Source organism: Morone saxatilis, unplaced genomic scaffold, assembly GCF_004916995.1.
Source record: "Morone saxatilis isolate NCDOM2014 unplaced genomic scaffold, NCSU_SB_2.0 Contig16, whole genome shotgun sequence".
Lineage (NCBI taxonomy): Eukaryota > Metazoa > Chordata > Actinopteri > Moronidae > Morone > Morone saxatilis.
In genome coordinates, this window is record NW_023339718.1 from 14700339 (window position 1) to 14723870 (window position 23532).

At 39.5% G+C, this 23532-nt stretch overlaps 2 protein-coding genes across 3 annotated transcripts in view; both read left to right on the forward strand.

Annotated features, from left to right (window-relative positions):
- LOC118325325 (clathrin heavy chain 1-like) overlaps positions 1 to 16372 on the forward strand; it is a 21219-nt gene extending 4847 nt beyond the window's left edge. The window contains exons 2-25 of one of the 2 annotated variants that reach the window (XM_035657953.1): positions 3119 to 3326; positions 3875 to 3877; positions 5371 to 5639; positions 6896 to 7057; positions 7887 to 8000; positions 8094 to 8267; positions 8372 to 8569; positions 8874 to 9074; positions 9308 to 9460; positions 9716 to 9838; positions 10310 to 10447; positions 10559 to 10723; positions 10840 to 11020; positions 11151 to 11314; positions 11420 to 11545; positions 11660 to 11802; positions 12940 to 13174; positions 13267 to 13389; positions 13483 to 13628; positions 13723 to 13906; positions 14338 to 14530; positions 14643 to 14800; positions 14904 to 15068; positions 16105 to 16372. In XM_035657953.1, coding sequence (XP_035513846.1) covers positions 3119 to 3326; positions 3875 to 3877; positions 5371 to 5639; positions 6896 to 7057; positions 7887 to 8000; positions 8094 to 8267; positions 8372 to 8569; positions 8874 to 9074; positions 9308 to 9460; positions 9716 to 9838; positions 10310 to 10447; positions 10559 to 10723; positions 10840 to 11020; positions 11151 to 11314; positions 11420 to 11545; positions 11660 to 11802; positions 12940 to 13174; positions 13267 to 13389; positions 13483 to 13628; positions 13723 to 13906; positions 14338 to 14530; positions 14643 to 14800; positions 14904 to 15068; positions 16105 to 16368 — 3990 coding nt within the window. In that variant the 3' untranslated portion in view covers positions 16369 to 16372. The remainder of the gene's footprint in view (positions 1 to 3118; positions 3327 to 3874; positions 3878 to 5370; positions 5640 to 6895; positions 7058 to 7886; positions 8001 to 8093; positions 8268 to 8371; positions 8570 to 8873; positions 9075 to 9307; positions 9461 to 9715; positions 9839 to 10309; positions 10448 to 10558; positions 10724 to 10839; positions 11021 to 11150; positions 11315 to 11419; positions 11546 to 11659; positions 11803 to 12939; positions 13175 to 13266; positions 13390 to 13482; positions 13629 to 13722; positions 13907 to 14337; positions 14531 to 14642; positions 14801 to 14903; positions 15069 to 16104) is intronic. The other variant, XM_035657954.1, reaches the window with a different exon arrangement.
- A 779-nt stretch (positions 16373 to 17151) lies between these two features.
- The window catches only part of LOC118325545 (clathrin heavy chain 1-like), a 6616-nt gene continuing 235 nt past the window's right edge, over positions 17152 to 23532 (forward strand). The window contains exons 1-9 of the mRNA XM_035658259.1: positions 17152 to 17169; positions 17220 to 17369; positions 17464 to 17595; positions 17697 to 17807; positions 18322 to 18492; positions 18713 to 18934; positions 19511 to 19531; positions 22568 to 22643; positions 23431 to 23528. Coding sequence (XP_035514152.1) covers positions 17152 to 17169; positions 17220 to 17369; positions 17464 to 17595; positions 17697 to 17807; positions 18322 to 18492; positions 18713 to 18934; positions 19511 to 19531; positions 22568 to 22643; positions 23431 to 23528 — 999 coding nt within the window. The remainder of the gene's footprint in view (positions 17170 to 17219; positions 17370 to 17463; positions 17596 to 17696; positions 17808 to 18321; positions 18493 to 18712; positions 18935 to 19510; positions 19532 to 22567; positions 22644 to 23430; positions 23529 to 23532) is intronic.

The window sequence follows — 23532 nt, forward strand, 5'->3', positions numbered from 1 at the left end:
TATATATATATAAATATATTTAAAACAACTAAAATGGTGCAGCTAGTATTTTATTCATTCATCGTTTAGTCTATCAAAAGTTAAAAAGATTTAAAAAATGCCCATCACAGTTTCCCAGAGTCAAAGGCAAAGTCTTACAATTGTTCGTTTTTGTCATTCAATTCAAAATATATAAAACATTTCAGAAGCTGTAAGCAGAGAGTTTGGTGATTTTGTTTTTGTAAAATGCCGATTCATCCATTATCAAAACCATTACTAGTGTGTAGTCAATGGACTAATCATTCTAGCTTTGAACCGATCTTTGAAGAAATGAATTCTGTTCCACTGTTACCCAGTTCATGAGAACAAACTCAACGTACAAAACAGAAACAACTAATTTTGTCATTTTTTATTTTCAGCTTCCTTGGACAAAGATCATACCGTTGCAGTAAAGAGTTGAGAAATGATGACGCTGCATTAATTGCTGCTGAGCATGGGGTTGATGAGAGCAGATTTTGTGGGTCATAAAACCAAAACAATGAGCTAAAAGAACTGAAAAAGCTCCAAGAGGAACTGCAGACTTTCATCATTCTCAGTGGATTTGTGACTAAAAGCAACTCATTGAACATTAAACATAGTGACTAGATCCACCAGTAATATTAAAAATATTGACTGTTAAATGATCTTCCAGCCCTACTTAGTGTGATAGGAAATCTAGAAATGGCTATTTCTTGAATCTAATTAATGAAAGAACTTGCTAAAAAACAGCTTCTCATTGGAAGACCTCTGTCCACCCCCGACTGATGAGAGCTACATCCTTCCTGTTTTGTAGATGACATGATTTAAATGGCTCAGCGGTCATGATTTGTTGTCGTGCTCTACCAGCCAACTGCGAGATAGTGCAGTCCTTGTGATGAGCGTAAGGATTCCTTTCCGCTTGCCTCAGACTGCATAATGCAGTCAGTTCAGTCATCAGAGGGAGAGTGCGTGTTTTGGTCTGTCCTCTCAGTTCACAGTTAGTTTGACAATGTGCACAATAATTCCTCTGTTCAGCAGCCGTTAACCTCGGCGGAGTGCTTCATGGTTCTTAGTTCTGCTAAGTTTTGACACAGCAGAAATTGACATCAGCTCAGTCTTTGTGTGTTTTTGCGTCTTGGGACTTCTCATTTGAAAAGTAAATATGCTGAATAATGAATTGGATTCGCTGATGGTGGCTTATTCTTGGTTTCAGTGGATCTCTATCGGGGATTTTCTTAAATGTTGTCTCAGACTGGTTTGGGCTAAATAATCTAGTTATAATTAAACTTCTTTACAGCCGGCTGCCTACATAGACAATTAAATGCAGTGTCACGGTTTAATTGCAGGCTTTGCTGTAAAGTAACGCTGTATTTTTTAAAAGTTTAATTGAGATGCGTTGATGGTTTCAATAATGGTAATACAAGTAAAAAAAATCTGTCATGAAACATCTCAATGCTTCAGTAAATCCAGGAGACTATTAGCAGCTATAACAGGAGTGTAAAATAAAGCTCTGTGGAGTTAACATCCTGTTGTCTGCTTTGTGCCCACGCTTGTTCCCTGGCTCCATGTACCACCAGACCTCCTGTCTGGAAAACAACCTTTAAGAATATCCCTGGAAAATTGGAGCAGACCTGCTACTATTTTAATCGAAACACAGTGTTGGTCCGCTACTTGCTGCTTTTTTTGCTTTTTTCCCCCTGCATGGCAAATGTCAGCTGCTGCGATATATATTTTCCCACTGCATGTTTTTGTTGTTGTAATGTAGGCGTCACTCCTTCAGAGGCCTTAAAACTGTGTTAAGTTGGAATATTCCATGAGTTTCTCTTTTAGTGCAAATGTTGGAAACTGTTGGCACACTATAATGAAGTCTTCTGTTTTATTTTCATTTAACATGTGTTGGTTTGACATTAAATGACACCAGCTCATAGCTCATCCTTTCCAATTATTATTAGGACACACTCTCCCTATTTAGAATTTATAAACAATTAACAATGAATACATTGTTTGTAGCATGCTATAACTTACTACAATACAATCAAGGTTTTATTAATTTATTTTTCAACAACAACTATAACTATAACACCTATGAATCATCCGTAACTAACAATGAACAGATAATTAATGATTGACACAATAATGCAACACAGATGTAATCATATTTGATGTGAATATAATGTAATTATTAATAATATGTATTTATTATATTTATTAATTTGTAAATATGTCTTAATTCTGACAACTGAGTAGACCACAACATGTGGCCAAAATCTCTGGAAAAAATCTAATAAGTGGACCTTGAATTAAGAATTATCATTATTATAAATTAAACTATTATTTCCAAGAGCTTGTAAATGAACAAATTTATAAACTGTTTTAAGTGCAACTCCGAATTATTTAATAACGTTAAATGTTTTCTAACACACTGTGAAAGTTTATTCATGTGTGTAATCTTATCATTGATATTTGTCCCCTTAATACAAAGCTACAGCCAGCAGATGGTTAGCTTAGCATAAAGATTGGAAACAGGAAGAAACAGCTGTCCTGGCTCTGTCAGCAAAATCCACCTTTCAGCACCTCTAAAGCTCACTAATTAGCACTTTATATCTCGTTTCCTTAAAAAAAAGACGAAAAAATGATAATTCGCCATTTAATGGGGAAGTTTTGTGCCAGACTTGGAGTTGCCAGGCAACCAGACAAGACTCCAGGAAGTTACGGCACAGACCAGTAAATTGTCATTTTTATATTTTGTTTGTGTTTTTAGTGATCAAACAAACGAGATACAACGTGTCAATTAGTGGGTGCTGTTTGTTGAATTTTGTTACTATTGGTCAGAGCTAGGCTAGCTGTTTCCTCCTGCTTCCAGTCTTTTTGCTAAGCTAAGCTAACTGGCTGCTGACTGTAGCTTCATATTTACCATACAGACATGAGATTATTAGTATATCCCAAAATGTAGATTGCTTTAAATATAGTTACAGCGATGTTATTAATAATTCATAAACTGTTTATACACTAGTATCAACAATTTATTCAGCCTTATACTGCATTTAATTGCGAAATATGGTTAAAGTAAAGATTTGGGTAAAGATTCTCATGTTACTGTTTTTTGTTTTAATATTTCCAGTTGCAGAACATGGGTGTGAACCCAGCCAACATTGGGTTCAGCTATCTGACCATGGAGTCGGACAAGTTCATCTGTATCAGAGAGAAGGTGGGTGAGCAGAACCAGGTGGTGATCGTGGACATGTCCGATCCCACCAACCCAATCAGGAGGCCGATCTCTGCCGACAGTGCCATCATGAACCCTGCCAGCAAGGTCATCGCCCTGAAAGGTAAGAGCATGACACATTCGGCAACACATTCAGGCAGCCACACCACTGTTTATTGGACGAGAAATACTGTGTTGTTGTAAGAAACAAAAAACACTTTGCTGGTATTGTTAGTGGCTTCATACAAAGCGTTGTTTGTATTGTTGTTTAAATTCCCAGAGTGAAGTCTGCATGGCATTCACACTGTTTATTGGTCTCTAGTTTTAACAGATTTAGCCATCTACTAGTATTACTGTGGGAATGCCACCGGTCATGCAATGACTAATGCTCTGTCAATGCTGTAAATATGTGGAGTGCACTCAGTTCTATTGCCCGAATGTACTAAATTGGTCGTGCAAATTGATTTTATGCCACTGAATCTAGCCCTCAGAGCACAAACACAAGTGCTGATCAGGATGATTTGCCTATAATGCTTCTCTCTCTCCGTCCTCCCCCCTCCCTCTGAGGATTATATGACCCTATTTGCCCTTTCCCACTGGTCTATCTTTGTCTTCTCATTCTTACCTGATTGACACTTTGCTTTTTCTCCCTTGCTTTCTGTCATTTCTCAGACGGTGAGTTGCTTTCTGTCTGTCTACCCGTCTGGCACTCTGTTGTGATGATACAGTAGCCATGTCTCTCTCATAAAGGCGTCCCACATACCCCTCTCAAGTACGCAGAGCTATTTTGACCCCTGATCAATCAAAGGACAGACAACTGTTTAGAAATTACTTCTACTGCCAATATATTGCCTCAGTATCACACCCCTACTCTGACCAAACCTGCTGGCACATATCCTACTTTTATGAGAACTATACATGTGTTAGCATGATCTGTTTTATGCTGGTAGAGGGTATGTGTGGTATGCATCATCAGATATTGCACACTGAAAAGAGTTGGGGCGCAGTGTGTCTTTGCACGCCTGTGTGAGCGTGTGCCATATCAACATTCAAATCTCTCTTTGCTGCATATAAGGGATGCCATTAATGTATCATTATATCTATAACAGCTCCAGTATACACCTGAATCATGCATTACCTCACCTGTTTGTTTCTCTGTAACTTTATTGGTAAATGTTGTTATTGGTCATATATAGCACTTACGTACAATAAATCAAAAATCTAGTACTCTAGCCAAACCTGTGGTATCTCGAGGTTTATTCTGTAATTTATCTTAAAGCTGCCGTCTGCTTGTGAAGCCAGAGGTCAGCTGCACCCAGGAAGTATCAGCCACGTTACTGTGTACAGAGCGGTGCTTCTTTGGCCTATAAAACACCCTTAACCAGAGAAAAAACAGACTTCCTCTGTCCTCTAGTGGTATCAATGCATTTTTCCCCATTTATGGAGGTGAATGTGAAATTCAACACCATCACCTCTTTACAGTAACTATCTGTCTGTTACTTTAAATAATGCTATAAAAAGTAGTCCTTTCAAAGTACGTCCATTCAGACCTGACCTAAAAGTTACACGGTGCCACAAAGAAAATAGCTTTTGGGACGCACAATACCAAACCTATATGTGTGTCATAAATATCACAAGATATAGGCCCTGAACAGTGAAAATCCACAGATACCAGACTGCATTTCAGGAAATCAGTAACAGAGTAAATTTTGCTTAATTCTTTAAGTTATTTCCTCACTGTGAGCAGTTGTGAGCTATCCTCTTAAATTAAGATTTATGGGTGGCCAGTGAGACTGTAGTGTTGGGAGTTTTTGTTTGTGTTTACAGTCAGTCTGCCAAAATTGCTTTCAATACATGAATCTAAAGATGGTTGAAAGCAGTTTAACTTTATGAGAAAAAAATAGCAATATAAATAGTTATATAAAAAAAAAAAATATTTCATCAGAAAATGTGATACAGACTTTCAGTAGTCATTTTATAGAAGGCCATACAGGTAGTACATTCAGTGGTATTTTGTGACCAGATATCATTCATTTATTATCATCGAGCTATATGTGTGATAATGTGATTTTGGTGAGAGGTTACATTACCCAGCTCTACTTTAAACCTACTCATAGCTCTGATACATGTCTCACTTGCCTCCCCTCGGGTTCTTTACCTCCCCTCAGCTGCCAAGACGCTGCAGATCTTCAACATTGAGATGAAGAGTAAGGTGAAGGCTCACACTATGACAGAGGAGGTCATGTTCTGGAAGTGGATATCTGTAAACACTGTTGCCCTGGTGACGGATTCGGCCGTCTATCACTGGAGCATGGAGGGGGATTCCCAACCTACCAAAGTATTCGATCGGCACGCCAGTCTGGCGGGATGTCAGATCATCAACTACAGAACTGACGAACAACAGAAGTGGCTGCTGCTGATAGGGATTTCTGCGCAGGTATGAAAAGACACCTGAACATGTTTACTCATGCCTCTCACAGCGGTGTACATGACAGAGAAATATCTTGCAGAGGAATTAATATGATTTATCACTCTCTGATCCCTTATCTACATCCTCATAAGACAAAAAGTACACACTAAGATAAATTTATCTCTCCAATTTTCAAACTTTAATCTAACTTGCTCTGTGAACACATCATGATCGTAAAGTTGATCAACATCTCAGTGCAGCAGTGCAAGGTAGCATCAAATCGCTGTTTTATGCTGGCTGAGTTGTGTGAGTTAGTGTGAGTCAGTCTATAAATAAACATAGCAGATGATGTAGAGCAGGAAGGGACAGAATGGATGTTTAATGATTGAAAGAAGAGGAAGAAGAGGAGATTCCGACATTGTTTTGGAGTTTCACTGACTGTAACAGACTCATAAACCACCCTAGTGTGGAATGCACGTCATTTTACATATACAGCACTTATATGTATATATATATATATATATATACATATATACATACACACACACAGTATTTTGCTGCCTTAGTGTAAAAAAAAAAAAAGTAAGAAAATACAGCTTTGCTTACTGGAAGGCTGTGTACAGCAGCAACGTCAACCAATCAAGTTTCCAGCAAATTTCAGTTATAACCAACCTCCTAGAATTTTATCCTGATAATAGTTCAACATTTTGAGAAATAAGCTTATTACGCTGAGAGTTACGTGATAATATTGATACCACTCTCATGTCTGTATTGTAAATATGAAGCTGGAACCAAAAGGCGGTTAGCCTAGCTTAGCATGAAGAACTCAAATAGAGGAAAACAGCTAGCTGGCTCTTTCCAAGGGTAACAAAATACACATACCACCAACTCCAAAGTTCACTAATTATAGTGTTATATCACATTTCTTTATTTACTGAGTTTTCCAGTAACCAGTAGAGACTCCAGGCTGCAGTATCTTCTTGTCTAACTCTTAGAGAGAGTGCATAAAAGTAATTCCCTAAATGTAGAACTATGACTTTAACCACAACTAACCAAATACATAAACCTAACCAACATACCTACTACCTACTAATATAACATATAACATATATTGTACCCATACTGTTTATGACATATTACTGTAATGTTCAGTGTCTCTTCATTTCTTAAACTTGAACCTAAAACCATCGTTGATCTCGAATCATTTGATTAATGCGGTGGTGTGACTGACTTAAATGCATCAATCATTTCTTACACTCTTGTTTTGTCTCTTTGTCCTGCAGCAAAATCGTGTGGTTGGGGCAATGCAGCTCTATTCAGTAGACAGGAAAGTGTCCCAGCCCATCGAGGGGCACGCTGCTGCCTTTGGGGAGTTCAAAGTGGAGGGAAATGCCAAACCCTCCACGCTTTTCTGCTTTGCTGTGCGCTCACAGGCTGGGGGAAAGGTGAGGGCCCGTGTACACAAGAATTTCACTCACGATGCTATCAGTGTATTTAGTCTCTGAACAAAGAGCTCTGAATTGCATTGTGTTTTAGGTTGTATCTATTATTTGTATCACTAGAGCACCAGCATCTCAGACCATAACAACTGGTTGCTTCGGCCGTACAGACCATTGACAAAGCCAGCAATTTTACCGAGCAAATGATTGTAAAACACACTTCAAACGAGACAAAAACAAAATAAAACTCCCTTTCCACTGTCTTTCTAACAAAAACACTGATTTGTTCAAAATAAACAGAGTTAGATGTGAAAGTATTTGTGAAAAGGGCTACAATGGTGTCAATTTAGGTTGCTTGGCACCTGTTAAAGTACGAGACAGAACTAGACCTTTTCTTTAACTAGAAGCACCTTGCATATGATTGCAACATTACAACTGTATTCAAAGTGGAGAGAAACAAAAGTCACCGAAACTGTCTTTGTTAGTCTTTCCAACACTTATCAGGGGAAATAAATCCTTAATTCACCAACGTAGATAAGAAAAACAACAGTTTCAGTTTCTGCCACATTGGCAAAGGAGTGTCCACTCAGGGTGCCATTACTCCACTATATCTTTACATAGCATATAATTGTTTGCTGCTATATTAGTGTTTAGAATCATATATGTATATAACCTTTAAGATCATAGGAGAAACAACTGTGATGCTTTTTGCTCACCATAATAGCTCCTAAATGTTGGCATCAAGAAAGTGCATCGTCTCTGTCGACTTCATCTTCATATTTATTTTACTGTGGTTGTCTGCGGTCAGTTCTTTATGTGGGCTTTCTTCTTCCAGTTGCACATCATTGAAGTTGGTCAGCCAGCTGCAGGAAACCAGCCATTTGCTAAGAAAGCAGTGGATGTGTTTTTCCCTCCAGAGGCCCAGACAGACTTTCCAGTAGCTATGCAGGTAAGGAAAGACCCCTGCTACTTATTAGTTTTGTGTAAACTAAAGGTGACCGCTGAATTCTTCAAATTCTCTTTCTGTTATCATTTTCCTCAGATTGGTAGTAAGCACGGTGTCATATATTTGATCACAAAGTACGGTTACATTCACCTGTATGACCTGGAGTCTGGAGTGTGTATCTACATGAACCGAATCAGTGCAGAGACCATCTTTGTGACCGCCCCACATGAAGCCACCTCGGGAATTATTGGGGTCAACAAGAAGGGACAGGTGAGAAACCAGAACCAAACCGGAAATACGTAATTATTGTCAAATTGTTTCCTGTCTTGGCTGCTTTACCTCACTCATCTACTTTACATGTGTATCTATCACAGGTCTTGTCAGTGTGCGTTGAAGAGGAAAACATTGTCAATTATGCCACCAACGTCCTACAGAACCCTGATCTAGCCTTGAGGATGGCTGTGAGGTCAAACCTCGCTGGGGCTGAGGAGATTTTTGCCAGGAAATTTAACACTCTGTTTTCTCAGGGAAGTTATTCGGAGGCTGCAAAGGTTGCTGCATCAGCACCCAAGGTAAGTCTGTATTTCCTGCTACCTTGTAGTTTCCTAATACGCACCAGGTGCACTGGCAAAAAATCTAAAACAATTCTAGGTAAAAAAAAAGTTTTGCTTTTCTCTGTGATTCAGTGGTGTAAAAAATATAAAAATCCAAAGGATGTGGTATTTTTGATAGGCACTGCAAATCACTGTTTTGATACACTGCAATAAATCCTATTCCTGTCCTAGTTTAGAAGATTTAATGGAATTACTTGTTGTGTCTTGTTTTTTCCGTTATACCCATAATTCCTCCATTCTTCCTCGTCTTTCCTCACCTCAGGGTATCCTGCGGACAGCAGAGACCATCCGGAAGTTTCAGAGTGTCCCGGCCCAGCCAGGTCAGGCCTCTCCACTGTTGCAGTACTTTGGTATTCTGTTGGACCAGGGCCAGCTAAACAAGTTTGAATCTCTGGAGCTGTGCAGGCCCGTCTTGCAGCAGGGTCGCAAGCAGCTACTGGAGAAATGGCTGAAGGAGGACAAGGTAGGACTGGAGGATTAGACAACAAGGCAGCTTTCATATGCTTGGGCTGATCCGCAGATATACAGTAGACTCTCAGAAATAGATTTTGAAAGTGATAATGGTGAGAGTGATGTGGGTTGTAACGAACACTTACCTTTCGCTAAAGTTCTTAACCTATAAATGGTGCTTGTTTACCCTGCGCTGTCAGCTATACAGTGATCATTAACTCACTGCTGTGATTGTATGTGTTGTAGTTGGAGTGCTCGGAGGAGCTGGGAGACCTGGTGAAGGCCTCTGACCCCACCCTCGCTCTTAGTGTGTACCTCAGAGCTAACGTCCCCAACAAGGTCATACAGTGCTTCGCTGAGACCGGCCAGTTCCAGAAGATAGTGTTGTATGCTAAAAAGGTAATCACTTAAAAACACTGGAAAAAATACACACATATTTATTCTGCACATACTGGTATATGAAAACACCACTCATTACTAATGGGTCAGTGCAAGTGATTCACAGTTTCTGCACACTTTTTTAAAATTTGTGTAACATTTAGATGGAAACATGTAGTGATACAATATAAATTGTAACTTTGAGAACAGAATATAATACTATATGTGTGTAAATGTCATTGAGAACTACATTTTAAACCAACTGTACTTTTGTAGGTGGGCTACACCCCAGACTGGGTGTTTTTGCTGAGAAATGTGATGCGTGTCAATCCAGACCAGGGGCTGCAGTTTGCTCAGATGCTGGTCCAGGATGAGGAGCCACTGGCCAACATCAACCAGGTAACGCACACACCAACACAACCACCTGACTCACCAGAGACATACAGTGTTACTCCTAAGCATTCCCTCCTTTTAAAATCTGCGTATTTAACCTCACACATGCACGCAAACACACAAAGTGCCCAGTGTGGGATCTTTGTTATTCCAGATGTGCCAGCAATGCCAGGAATTCACTAAGTCAGTGACCCCCCCCAACCCCCACCCCCTTTTAAAGCCACATCATCACTCTGCTCAGTCCAAATCCCAACCAGAAAACTTGATGCATCTCTCAGTTAATGCGCCCACCCATTTTTATTTGTGGTGTAAACAGAGCAGAAACATCTGGCCTGTGATTCCTAATCGTGTGTGACTGTAATCTTACCTTGCATGCTAACTCAAACCATCTCTCACAGATGGTATGAATTCTATTTTTTTCCATACTTATTCCATATTTTCATGTTTTTTGTTTTTATTTCTCTTGCCCTTTGGTAGATCGTAGATGTGTTCATGGAGGGCAACCTGATCCAGCAGTGCACCTCCTTCCTGTTGGATGCTCTGAAGAACAACCGCCCAGCTGAAGGACACTTACAGACACGTCTGCTTGAGATGAACCTCATACACGCCCCCCAGGTGAACGTTTAGATTAAAATGACTGTCCTGATTACAGAAAGCAACTTTTCCCTTGATGATATCAAACATGACTTGTGTGTTCATGTGTGTGTGGACTTTTTCTTTTTTTAGGTAGCAGATGCGATCCTGGGGAACCAGATGTTCACCCACTATGACCGTGCCCACGTTGCACAGCTGTGTGAGAAGGCAGGTCTGCTGCAGAGAGCTCTTGAACACTACACCGACCTGTATGATATCAAACGAGCCGTAGTGCACACACATCTGCTCAACCCTGAGGTATGCCTGTGGATGTTTGGTCACACCTGTGAATGTCGCTTTCCTCCTCGCGTGTTTCTCTTGTCTTTTTACTTTGCTTAATTTTCATTCCTTCCTTTTTCTCATTCTCCTTTTAGTGGCTGGTGAACTTCTTTGGCTCTTTATCAGTAGAGGACTCTTTGGAGTGTTTGAGGGCCATGTTGTCAGCCAACATCAGGCAGAACCTGCAGCTGTGTGTCCAGGTAGCGTCTAAGTATCATGAGCAGCTGGGGACTCAGTCATTAGTGGAGCTCTTCGAATCCTTCAAGAGTTATGAGGGTAGGTGTCACTCATGAGTGGGGGTTTGAGTGCAGACTTTGGTCATGTTAAGTGTGCAATTTTGCCATTTTTGTGCAGACTTTAAGTCATCATAGATTGAGCTGACCTTTCTGCTGTTTCTCTATTCAAGGCTTGTTTTACTTCCTTGGATCGATTGTGAATTTCAGCCAGGAGCCTGATGTTCATTTTAAGTACATCCAGGCTGCCTGTAAAACTGGCCAGATCAAAGAAGTGGAGAGAATCTGCAGAGAGAGCAACTGTTATGACCCGGAGAGGGTTAAAAACTTCCTCAAGGTAAAAAGATCTAAATGTTTATGATTGATTTCATCTTTCAGTCGGAACTGGGAGATATTTTATCAATTTCATTCAATTTGATCTCATGTGTTTTTCCTTTTGTAGGAGGCCAAGCTAACAGACCAACTTCCTCTTATCATTGTGTGTGATCGCTTTGACTTCGTCCATGACCTGGTGCTCTACCTCTACCGCAACAATCTGCAGAAATACATTGAAATCTACGTACAGAAAGTAAGATCAAGACCACAGCTGAGACTTTATATGTAATTGGTTACTGCTTAATCCAAACCTTATTTGGGCTCCATGTTGACATCTTCATTTAGAATTTGTTGCATTTGTTTTCAGGTGAATCCCAGTCGTTTACCAGTGGTGATAGGTGGTCTGTTGGATGTAGACTGTGCTGAGGATGTCATTAAGAACCTGATAATGGTGGTCAGAGGGCAGTTTTCCACTGATGAGTTGGTGGAGGAAGTAGAGAAGAGGAACAGGTAAGACTAAATGATTCCACTATTTGTTATTATCTTGCATAGTTGCTTCTGTTTGTCTCATTGGATGCAAACTGTGTGTCAAAGTGACTCGGTACCTCTTGCAAAAGTAGAATTTGTGTCTCTGTGGGTGCTAGAGGTATAACGATACATCGATCTGGATCAATATGTCAATATATTTTCAACTAGACAATATCGAGACAACAACATCGATAAATGTAACTGATTGTGTTAATGGGGATATAAAATATTATCTCCTATTGATTCCCCTGAATAGAATCAATTCAGAATTGTATCGTGGCAGACTTTGTGATATTAGCAAATACCATATTGTTGTCCAAAGAATTAATATAATATTGTATCATGATGAAACTGGTGATTTACGCCCCTAGTAGATACCTAATAGCTGTTTAATTAATCCTCTTTAAAAATATAAGTAGTTGTAGTGGTTACATAGGCTACATTTACACTGAAAGACGTGTTTGTGTGCTTGAACCACTTCATACCGTACATTTTGGACCGGTTAAAGGAATGACCGGGGATTTTCAAGTTACAAAAGTAAAAAAATAAATACTGACTTGAAAAATAATCTTGTGAGGATCAACAGAAATAAACTTGAGCACATATAAGGACCTTGCTTGCAGAGATTTAAATATTTATAATGCCATCTGATACCTGATGCCATAAATCACCAAAATGTGCACACACAAACAAAAGGGACTAAATATGAAAAATGTGCTTGGCTGTTTCTGCATTAATGATGATGGAATAAATATTTTTATTTAATGCTTCCAATGTTGATTATCTCTGAACTTTTCAGAAGAATTGTTTTCCTACTGTTTTGTTTGTGTGAATCCATCAGTATTGCTAGACGGATAAAGTGTTCCTCATTTATTGAAGCTATTTCCATCCAGTGCAAATCCTCTTTCTGTATCAAAAAATGTGAATGTGAGAAAGTGTAAACATGAATACTTTGAATGAATAACACTGCTGAATGCACAACACTGCCATCTAGTTTTGTGACTGCATTTATTACACTACATGAAAACTACAGGCATGCACAAGCAAGTTAAAAGCTTCTTTTAAATGCTGATATTTCTTCTGGTTATGTGTTTTATTTTATGTGTTTTATCTTCACAGGTTGAAACTTCTGTTGCCATGGCTGGAGTCCCGTATCCATGAAGGATGCGAGGAGCCAGCTACCCACAATGCACTGGCCAAGATCTACATTGACAGTAACAACACACCTGAGCGCTTCCTGAAGGAGAACCCGTTCTACGACAGCGCCGTGGTCGGGAAATACTGCGAGAAGAGAGACCCCCACCTGGCCTGTGTGGCGTATGAGAGAGGACAGTGCGACCTGGAGCTAATCAAAGTGTGTAGATCACATGATACTGAATTTAGATGATCATTGACATAATCCTACAATAGATAAATCTTTAATCACTTTATATCTTTCCTTCTCAGGTGTGCAACGAGAACTCGTTATTCAAGAGTGAGGCACGATATCTGGTACGACGGAAAGATCCAGAGCTTTGGGCGAACGTGTTAGAAGAAAACAACCCCTTCAGAAGACAACTCATCGACCAGGTTGGGTGTCCTCCAGCTCTGCTCCTGAAGTGACTGTGAATGAGGGATTTCTCCATGTTTATTTTTGTTCTCTCATGTTTTTTCTCATCTCAGGTGGTGCAGACAGCCCTGTCGGAGACTCAGGACCCAGAGGAGGTGTCAGTCACGGTCAAGGCCTTCATGACTGCAGACCTGCCCAACGAGCTGATTGAGCTGCTGGAGAAGATTGTACTTGATAACTCTGTCTTCAGTGAGCACAGGTACCGCAGGCATACAGCCTGTTAGGCATCACGGTCATTTACCAACAGTTATTTTGTCATTTAAATAATTTCCCTGTACTGGATATTTTTCCAGAAACCTCCAGAACCTGCTGATTTTGACGGCCATCAAGGCAGATCGCACTCGTGTGATGGAGTACATTAACAGGCTAGACAACTATGATGCTCCAGACATCGCTAATATTGCCATCAGTAACGAGCTCTTCGAAGAAGCTTTTGCCATTTTTAAGAAGTTTGACGTGAACACCTCTGCCATACAGGTAAAATAATTATATTACTGCTTGAGTGAGTGTATACAAGTGTATTATTAATATGTGTATCAGTTATGTTTATGGATTTCCCAGTCTAGCAACAAATTGCGTTTTAAATGTTCATTGTCTTTCTCTTATTCTCGTCCTTACTACAATCATTTTTAGCAGAGGAATCTTTTAATCCCAATATTCAGGCCATTATTGATCTTGGTATCCAAAACAGACAAATTAATTTGCTAATACTAGTACTACGAGTAATTACAATCTGTGTCGGTAATTGATGTTGCAGGTTGTATCAGTGTATCTTAATTGCTGCTTAGGGAATGATTACTCCTGTTTATTCCTGGAAATAAACAGCTTTTGTTCCAGGTGTTTTCTGTGTGGTCACTGGAAGAACCTGTATGTCAGACCATATAATGCACCTCTCTCCTCATTCATAGGTTTTAATAGAGCACATAGGGAACTTGGATCGTGCCTATGAGTTTGCTGAGCGCTGTAATGAGCCTGCAGTGTGGAGTCAGTTAGCCAGAGCTCAGCTGCAGAGAGACCTGGTCAAGGAAGCCATTGACTCATATATTAAAGCTGTTGACCCTTCAGCGTACATGGAGGTGGTCAACGCAGCCAGCAAGAACAGTAAGCTTTTGCTTTGCAGAACGACACAGCTTCACATCAGCAGCTCGCATTAATTTACTTTGTTGTGATTGATCTGAGTTGATCTTTAAGGTGTTGTTTGCATTTTTTGCAGATAACTGGGAAGACTTGGTTAAGTTCCTCCAGATGGCGCGAAAGAAAGCCAGAGAGTCTTACGTGGAGACGGAGCTGATCTTTGCTTTAGCTAAAACAAACCGTCTGGCTGAGCTGGAAGAGTTTGTCAGTGGGCCCAACAATGCCCACATACAGCAGGTACAGAAGAACATCACATCTGTAGTGTTAATAGGATTGTGTAGCTGTTACTTACCAGTAACTGCGTATCTATCTGCTAATTTCTCTCCCTCTCCTTCTCCAGGTGGGCGATAGATGTTATGAGGAGGGTATGTATGAAGCAGCCAAGCTCTTGTACAACAACGTGTCCAACTTTGCTCGCCTTGCATCAACACTAGTCCACCTCGGAGAGTACCAGGCGGCAGTGGACAGTGCCAGGAAAGCCAACAGCACACGGACATGGAAGGAGGTAACACAACTGTTCAACTAGCCTTTGCTTAAAAATGGATCACTGGGATTCTTTATTTTTCATAATAGAAGGTTATATCAGTCTAAAAATCTTAAATATAGTACAGCATATTCTAAGATAAGTTAGTATCTAAGACTATATTGGCTAATTTGAGGACCTCACCATTAAAAAAAAAGGGAGCCCAATTATTCTGTTAGCATTCGACAACTGTAACTATGCCGCATTTATATCAAGTGGGAGTTACTGTAATTACCAGTTTGTAGCTTAATAAATAAATACCATTCATGTCAACATCCAAGTCGTAATTACTGCTGGGATATCTGATACATACGACTTGGTCCTCAATAATGCCTGGCAAAGTAAACAAAGTCTGTTGTTTCAGGTGATTAAATGTCAATTTAATGAGTATAGTACTTTATTTTTAACTCTCAAATCACCGACTATGCAATCATAAAACTGAGTTTTTCTTTCCAATGGCGTAAACTTTCCCAAGTCATAAAAATGAGGATGTTTGTCTATCACTACCTTCCATCCCACATTATGTGAACAAGGATTAGCCACAGAAGCACAGTTAGAGCCCCACAGGCTTCTAATAAGCTTTTTATCTGTTGATGTGAAGATACATTAAAATTTTACCATCTAGTATAGTTGTAGATGCTGATTTATTAGAATATGGACTAAATATTTCAGGAATATCCTCACCGTGTTTCATGGTATAATTTATCCATGCATAAGAGAAGATAATTCAATTATAGATTACACTGTGATCTTAACAGGGGGAACAAAACATGCATTTAATTTCTCTCTCTCTGTATATAATGTTTTGCTGCTGCAGCCTTTTTGTGACGATATTCACTTCAGACTTGTTGGAAGTGTTACAGAAATGTTTATGAGACAAATGTATAAAATTGTCATCAGATTTACTTAAAGAGATGCACATCTGAAAGGCGCTTAATACATTGAGCCACGAGAACTAGTAATTTTCTTATATTGTTTTTCTTAGTAACTCTCCTCTCTTCCCTCCCATCATCATCAGGTGTGTTTCGCGTGTGTGGATGGCGAGGAGTTTCGGCTGGCACAAATCTGCGGCCTTCACATAGTGATCCACGCCGATGAGCTGGAGGACCTGATCAGCTACTATCAGGACCGCGGGTACTTTGAGGAACTCATTGCTCTGCTAGAGGCTGCGCTGGGTCTGGAGCGGGCTCACATGGGCATGTTCACCGAGCTCGCCATCCTCTACTCAAAGTTCAAACCTCAGAAGATGAGGGAGCACCTGGAGTCTTCTGCGTCCAGGTAAATCCAAAGGTTAGAGAGAGAGGAGAAGAGAGAGGAGTGTGTGTGTGTGTGTGTTGTGTGTGTGTGTTGTGTGTGTGTTGTGTCTTGTGTGTGGTGCTTGTGGTGTGTGTGTGTGTGTGTGTGTGGAGACAATTATATATTTTGTAATAAATCAAAGAGTTCATCACAAAGGAGGAGACTGTTTGTGTGCCATGAGCTCCATATTGATTTATTACGCTGCAAAGATTTCTGCTTCTCATCAGCACCCTGGAAGGAAAGTAATATTGTGCACAGAAGATTCCTTGAGTTGTTTTTTTCTAGCTGACATATTGCTTTTGTCTTGTGATGATTAGACGTTCTTTTACCATTTTTAAACTGTTAAAATCAAAAGGTTGAAAAAAGGCTTTTTTAGAATTCCTTTGAAATCTTTGAGAGCTTTCAAATAATTGTTGCCTTGAAAGAAAAGAAATAGAGCTTATTTTAAATGTAGTACCTGCTTTGGTCAATATTCCTCAGATCCACACTTCACATTATTAATAAAAACCCAAAGATATATGTTGGTCCCAGTGTAGGAGTAATAGAAAATGTGTATCTTGATCTGATGAGTAAAAACAGAAAGTTTGGTATTCTGTTAGTCTTCATTTGGTATTTCTGTGGCTGTTGATTAGATCTTGTTAGGTGTATTCTGCCTCTCGAAGGCACTTTAAGATTTTGAGAAAAGGCGCTGTGTAAATAAATGACACGTTTTACTCCAAATACACTGCATTGGAGTCCATGAATTTAACCAAACAAAACTTAGACACTCATGAAAGAGTGCTTCAATGTGAAACCTGATTGATTTTGACATTGTTCTGTGTTTTCTATGTTTGCCAGGTCCTTCGCGCTGCAGAGCAGTCCCATTTATGGGGAGAGCTGGTTTTCCTTTACGATAAATATGAGGAGTATGACAACGCTGTCCTCACAATGATGTCTCATCCGACAGATGCGTGGAAAGAAGGGCTGTTCAAAGACATTATTGCTAAGGTAAACAGAAGTGTTTCTGGCTGAACAGTGTATTTACCTTTTCAAACATGCTCACCTTTTCTGATCTGTGTATGTATGTTTTTTTTCTCCTCAGGTTGCCAACGTCGAGCTGTACTATAAATCCCTTTTCTTCTACCTGGATTACAAACCTCTATTACTTAATGACCTGCTGACCATTCTGTCTCCACGGCTGGACCACAGCAGAGCTGTTAACTTTTTCAGCAAGGTAACCAGCCACGAGGTCAACCTCTATGAATCAAACCTTTTGTATTTTTCTTTATGTCTAGTACACGGTTGACATGACATGGGTTGTTTTTGCTTGATCAGGTGAACCAGCTGAAGTTGGTGAAGCCTTACCTGAGGTCTGTCCAGAATCACAACAACAAGTCCGTCAACGAAGCCCTCAACAACCTGCTGACAGAGGAGGAAGACTACCAGGTCTGTTACTGATGTCGATAATAGAAAGTGGACAAAATAATGTAAACACTTGATAAAAAGGGAGTTCATCTTTCCCAGTAACTGGTATGTTTGAGTTTCATCTGTGTTCAGCATTCAGCATGTTGTAGAGGTTTTCGGGCTGTTCTCTTTCTGTTCTTCCACAAGCAGAGCACCGTTGATTTGTCTTCTATGGAGCTGTGTTATTTGTCATGTTTGTTTTGAAAACTTGCATTACATTTCATCTTGTATGTAGCAGTGTTTGTGTTTTTAATTTTTTGCAGAGTTAAATCCTTTCTTAGTAAGTGACATTTTATATTTTATTACTTTATTTAGTTTATTCCCTGCATAATGACATTTGAAATAGTGAATGTAAGTAATATTAAATATACCCAGCTTCTGGTCACTAGGTGGCACTGCTGAGGTCCAGTTACAGGAAACTAACTGGTTCAGGTATTCCTCGACTTTCTTTCTGGTCTGTGATGAAATACTTTTTCACTCTGTGTGTTATCCACAGGGCCTGAGAGCATCCATCGATGCCTATGACAACTTTGATACCATTGGCCTGGCACAGAGGTTAGAGAAACATGAACTGATCGAGTTCAGACGTATTGCTGCTTACCTGTACAAGGGCAACAACCGCTGGAGACAGAGTGTAGAGCTCTGCAAGAAAGACAAACTCTACAAGGTGAGACAACAGTATTTGAGCAAAGAAAATGTACCTCCATCTTCCTATAGGTGGCACTGTTTGTTATACAGTATCTGAACATACTGTAGATACATGGACCAACTAACGGTGTGTCAGTCTCAGAAATTATTGTTCAGACAACTTCTCAAACTTGTATCAAGGATTTCATATTTCTCATAATGAGTCAATCAACCACTTACCCACTTTCTGCCTTTCCCAGGATGCCATGCTGTATGCTGCAGAGTCTAAGGATGCAGAGCTGGCAGAGACTCTGCTCCAGTGGTTCCTGGAGGAGGGCAGGAAGGAGTGTTTTGCAGCCTGCCTGTTCGCCTCCTATGACCTGCTGCACCCTGACGTGGTGCTGGAGCTGGCCTGGAGGCACAACATCATGGACTTTGCAATGCCGTACTTCATCCAGGTCATGAGAGAGTACCTCTCAAAGGTCAGTACTCCACTGAAGAGCTATAGTTGATATTTGATTAAACGTAAAAGTAGGTTTAGTTATTTATATTTTTAGAGGAAACAAGTTTAACATTTTTGCTGTGTACTAAAATTGGTTTATTTTTCTCAGATTGTTTAATTTCCTGTAGAAACTTGTCTCGATGGGTGAGAAGTGAACGACAGTCTGTAATATCTCTGGTATTGAAATACAGGTCATACGAACAACTTTTAGTTTACACAGACATGCTGAGACGAGAAGATTGAGAGAAAGGCTTTCTTAATAATTGTGGTAAATAGGGATGCATTGATTGGGAAATTCTTGGCTGATACCAGTGTTTGAAATAACAATTTGGCCGATACCGCTGTGTTTTTGTTATTTATTAGCCCTTTTGTGCCGGGTAACAAAGAAATCTACAAAGATAAGCATCTCATACTAATGTTCGGCCAATAAATCGGTGCATCCCTAGTTGTAAAGTATATTTGCCAGTGAACTCCGCCTGGTCATCATGATGTCCTAAAATGTTGACCTGTAGACATGTGAGGTCACTTGGGGTCATCTTTTTGGGTTCTTTTCCAGGTTGATGAGTTTGCAGCGAAGGTGACGGTCTCTGGCCCTCTTTTTATTTCTCTTATGTGTTCTGTCTGTTTTTGTTGTAACTTATCTCTTAGGTTTCTGATGTAGGAACCTAGCATGGACTGTAGACTGAGTACGGCCTAACTAGCTCTGGTCCTGGAGAGCTGTAGTAGTATGTGCAGGCTTTTGTTCCTTTTCAGCACCAACACATGTTTTTAATAGATTCTGAGTTTATCTACTGGAAGCAGTTTCTAAATTATCCTCCTGGGGAACATTACTTTCTCTTTGGTATGGGTTGTTGAATTTTCATTTTCAAATAAAGGCTTTCAGCTGTGAAGCAGAAACAAATTCATCAAAATATGAATATATAAGCACTGCTGTTGGTTGACTGTCGTGCAAACAGAAAAAGCAACACACTAAATGTAGAAATAACTTATTGTAATGTGAGACTTTGGACAAAAAGCTTTGTGTTCTGATTAGATATATAAAATGATTCAACCCTTTGCAAAAGTTCATGACTTTAAAGGTTTAAGCACCACTTTAAAAAGGAATATATCTGCTACCTTTTAACAATGAAAGTATAATTAGCTGCTGCTTTTGTGTAAATATGCAACAGTTCAGGATGCTGCTGATGTGAACATTTGCACCAATTTGTTAGGTTACAATTTTTGTATTTTATTTTCTGCAGACCTCGAACTTGCCAGCATGTTTATGATCTCTGGTTCAACAGACTTCACTGAATCTAGGAGGTATAATGTGGTCTAAAGAAATAGTCTTGGACCAGTCGAGAGTCCCTACAGTAACTTTAAACACTGTGTTGACGGCTGGAGCCAAAGCCTGTGCACCATCTTGCTCTTCGGGACCAGGATTAGCCTGTCCTGGCCTAACAGTTAGCTCTCACCCTCTAACTTTCTCTCTCTTGGGGCTGCATCTAGCGTTAAGTGGCATTTTTAACTTATTTTTAAAAAAAAATCTTGACAATTGCAGTTGTGCTGAAGCAAAATCACAAGACTGATGTTATGGTCAAATATAGTAGGATACAAGAAACATGGTGATCTTTCCACCTGGCTAATGCTCTTCAAAGTCCAGTAATGAGTGAGGAGAGCGAGCCACTCCAGACTTGATAGATGCATCCCCATGTTTCTAACTCCAGGTTAACACGTTTTAGTTTCAAACATTTGTCAGATCAGCGTAGGGCTACAAGGTTATCGCAACCCTTTTTTCTGCCTCCGGGGAAAGTTTATTTCAGCCAATCAGACAATTTAGAGGTGGAATCTAGCAGCCGGTCAGTGCAAGTAGCTGAACACATACCAAGAGACAGCACAGATGTTTTAGACGTTCTGGGCTCTATCTTACTGTAGGTGATCGACAGGCAGCAAGTTATGTATTGTTTTATCTCCTAAAATCACATCCATTTTAATTAGATGCATACAGTATTTCAAATATGTATTTCAGAAATAATTCTTCATTCACAATCTATATAATATTTTATAGTCAAAAACGTAAAAGTGCTTTACAGGTGTTGGTTAACCTTTTCACTCTTTTGTACAAACGTTTCTCTTCGTTTCTTGAAATTATGACTCTGACTGATTTAGTTAAATTCTACATTAATTGAGCTGAAAACATTGTTTGAACTGATCTCCACTTACATCAGAAACCTTTTTGTATTCAGCTGCCTCAACAGTTGAAGCACAATGCCTGATTATTTCTTTGCACTTAGCAACTAGGAAAACTGGCACTACGACCAACTCACTGCGCAAATACTGTATGCCTGGCAAGGATGAGCTTAACCTGTGAGCTTCTAATATGTAGCTTGATTTCAGTCCAGAAAAAACACGCAATGAAAATCTGTGAGGAGGGTCTGCTTACAGCCATGAATGGGATGCATGTGGAAGCTGTGATGGTCATTTATTTAACTGAATGGCTGGAAATGTAGCATCAGCATATAGGCATGTATTATAGCTTCTCCTTTACTTAATACACAATGGAATATTTCTTTAACCTTGAATCCCACTATAATTTTTCTTTGTTAAAGGGTTAGTTCACGCAAATCACAAACAACAGAACATTTCTCCCCAGCAGTATGTAGCCATGATGTAGTTTTGGCTGTCCCTTCCCATCGACGTCAATCTACTTTTGTTTCTGGTACTCAAAACATTAAAAATCACATTTTAGAAACTCAAAAGCCCTGTGGGACCTTACCAAATAGAATGTATTTGTTATCTTGTTATTCATGATAATCCGCAGACCATGATGTCAGCAGTTTTCATTAGAAACCATTTTCTGCTGAATGTAAAACACACAGTGACAACTGTTGACAAATAGGTCTGTGAGTTATTTGACGATGAACAAGGACATTGTATCTGGAAAGATGCATTTTTTTAAAATGTAATTTTTCTTCAGTGCTTTGAGCAGCATAAATAAAACTGAATTCTGTTGAGTTGGGGTTTACCACTGGGGTGTTTATTTTGTTTTTTGTGATTTGTGTGAAGAGATCCTTTAATTGTTGACTTAACATTTGTACTGGAAGCTGTTTTAGAAATTCTCACCAAACCTGCATGGCATCTTCTCTTAGGTAACCATAGCTGCACTGTGAAGTACTGTGTGTAGTTTTGTCTTTCAGAAGTGGGTATGATAGATTTACTGTGTCATATTAATCAGTATTTATTTGTTTGATATGAAATATAAACTTTAGTGTAGTCTTACAGCTGAAGCCTTAGAGTTTATGGTCTCTTATAGTACACTAAATAAGCAATTGTCATTTAAATAAAACTGGTACATCTCTGTGATCACTACATTGTAGGTGTCCAGCAAAAATCTTTTACTTAGAACATTTTCTTTTTCACTGACAGCTGACATTGTTTACTATCAATGTGATCAGGACACATGTTTAAATTTGCATTTAAAATCTTTGCTTTAAGTTTAAACAGCCTGCAAAACTGGAGTTTCCATAGTTACCTTGCAGGATACCTACAATGTATGAAATCAGACTTTGTTATATTCTGTAAAGTGTGCGAGTGATCCACGTCTGATCTGTCCTTCTTTCCTTGTTGCCCTCAGGTGGACAAACTGGAGGAGGCAGAAAGCCAAAGGAAAACTGAAGACGAGGTGACAGAGCCTCAGCCGATGGTGTTTGGTAGGTTCACAGGCAGCACGTCACCATGAGGGACGGATGATTGTGGTTCCTAAATAGTGAAAACAGCAGGATGTGATCTATGTGTCTGCGTCTCTTAACATTCAACATCAACTAAATGTATACTGATTGGATGAAGGTAATGGTAAAGCAGTTTACTGAAAGTTGAAACACACAAGTAAATCTTTCTCCATGTTGTGGTCAAACTTGTGAAGTTTTAAGTTTTGGGCAACAGTTACAGAACTGTTATTTTCTTTTCCAGATGGCGTCTTTGCCTTGATTTTACACCCAGGAATATAATAACATCATTTTACATTTTAAATATTACCAAGAATGAATGTTGCCTTCCTGGCTGGTTCACCCACAATTAACGGGAGATAGCTGTTTCTGATGTTATAATCTGAAACGAGCAGCAACCGTGTTATTTAAAGGTTCGTTGTGTAACATTTAGGAGGATTTATTGTCAAAAATGGAATATAATATTGATAGGTATGTTGTAATTAGTGTATTATCAGCTGAATATAGGTTTGTTGTGTTTTGTTGCCTTAGAATCGGTAATTCTTTTAAACTACAAGCCAAACACTGGCTCTAGATAAGGGCTGTTTTTTGTGGGTTTTATGTAGGTGAATGGTATTTAGTTAGTTGCAATATAATATTTCACCACTAGATGCCACTAAATCTTACACACTGATCCTTTAACTATCGTAGTACTATTGAGTATCAATGACAAAGATATTTGATTCAGTTTTGAATGTAACATGTAACCCTGTGTGTGTGTTTGTGTTATCAGGCCAGCAGCTGATGTTGACTTCCTCGCCTGCTCCAGTTGCTCCTCAGCCAGCGTACCCGGGCTATGGCTACCCCCCTGCTGCCGCTGCAGGCTACCCTGCTC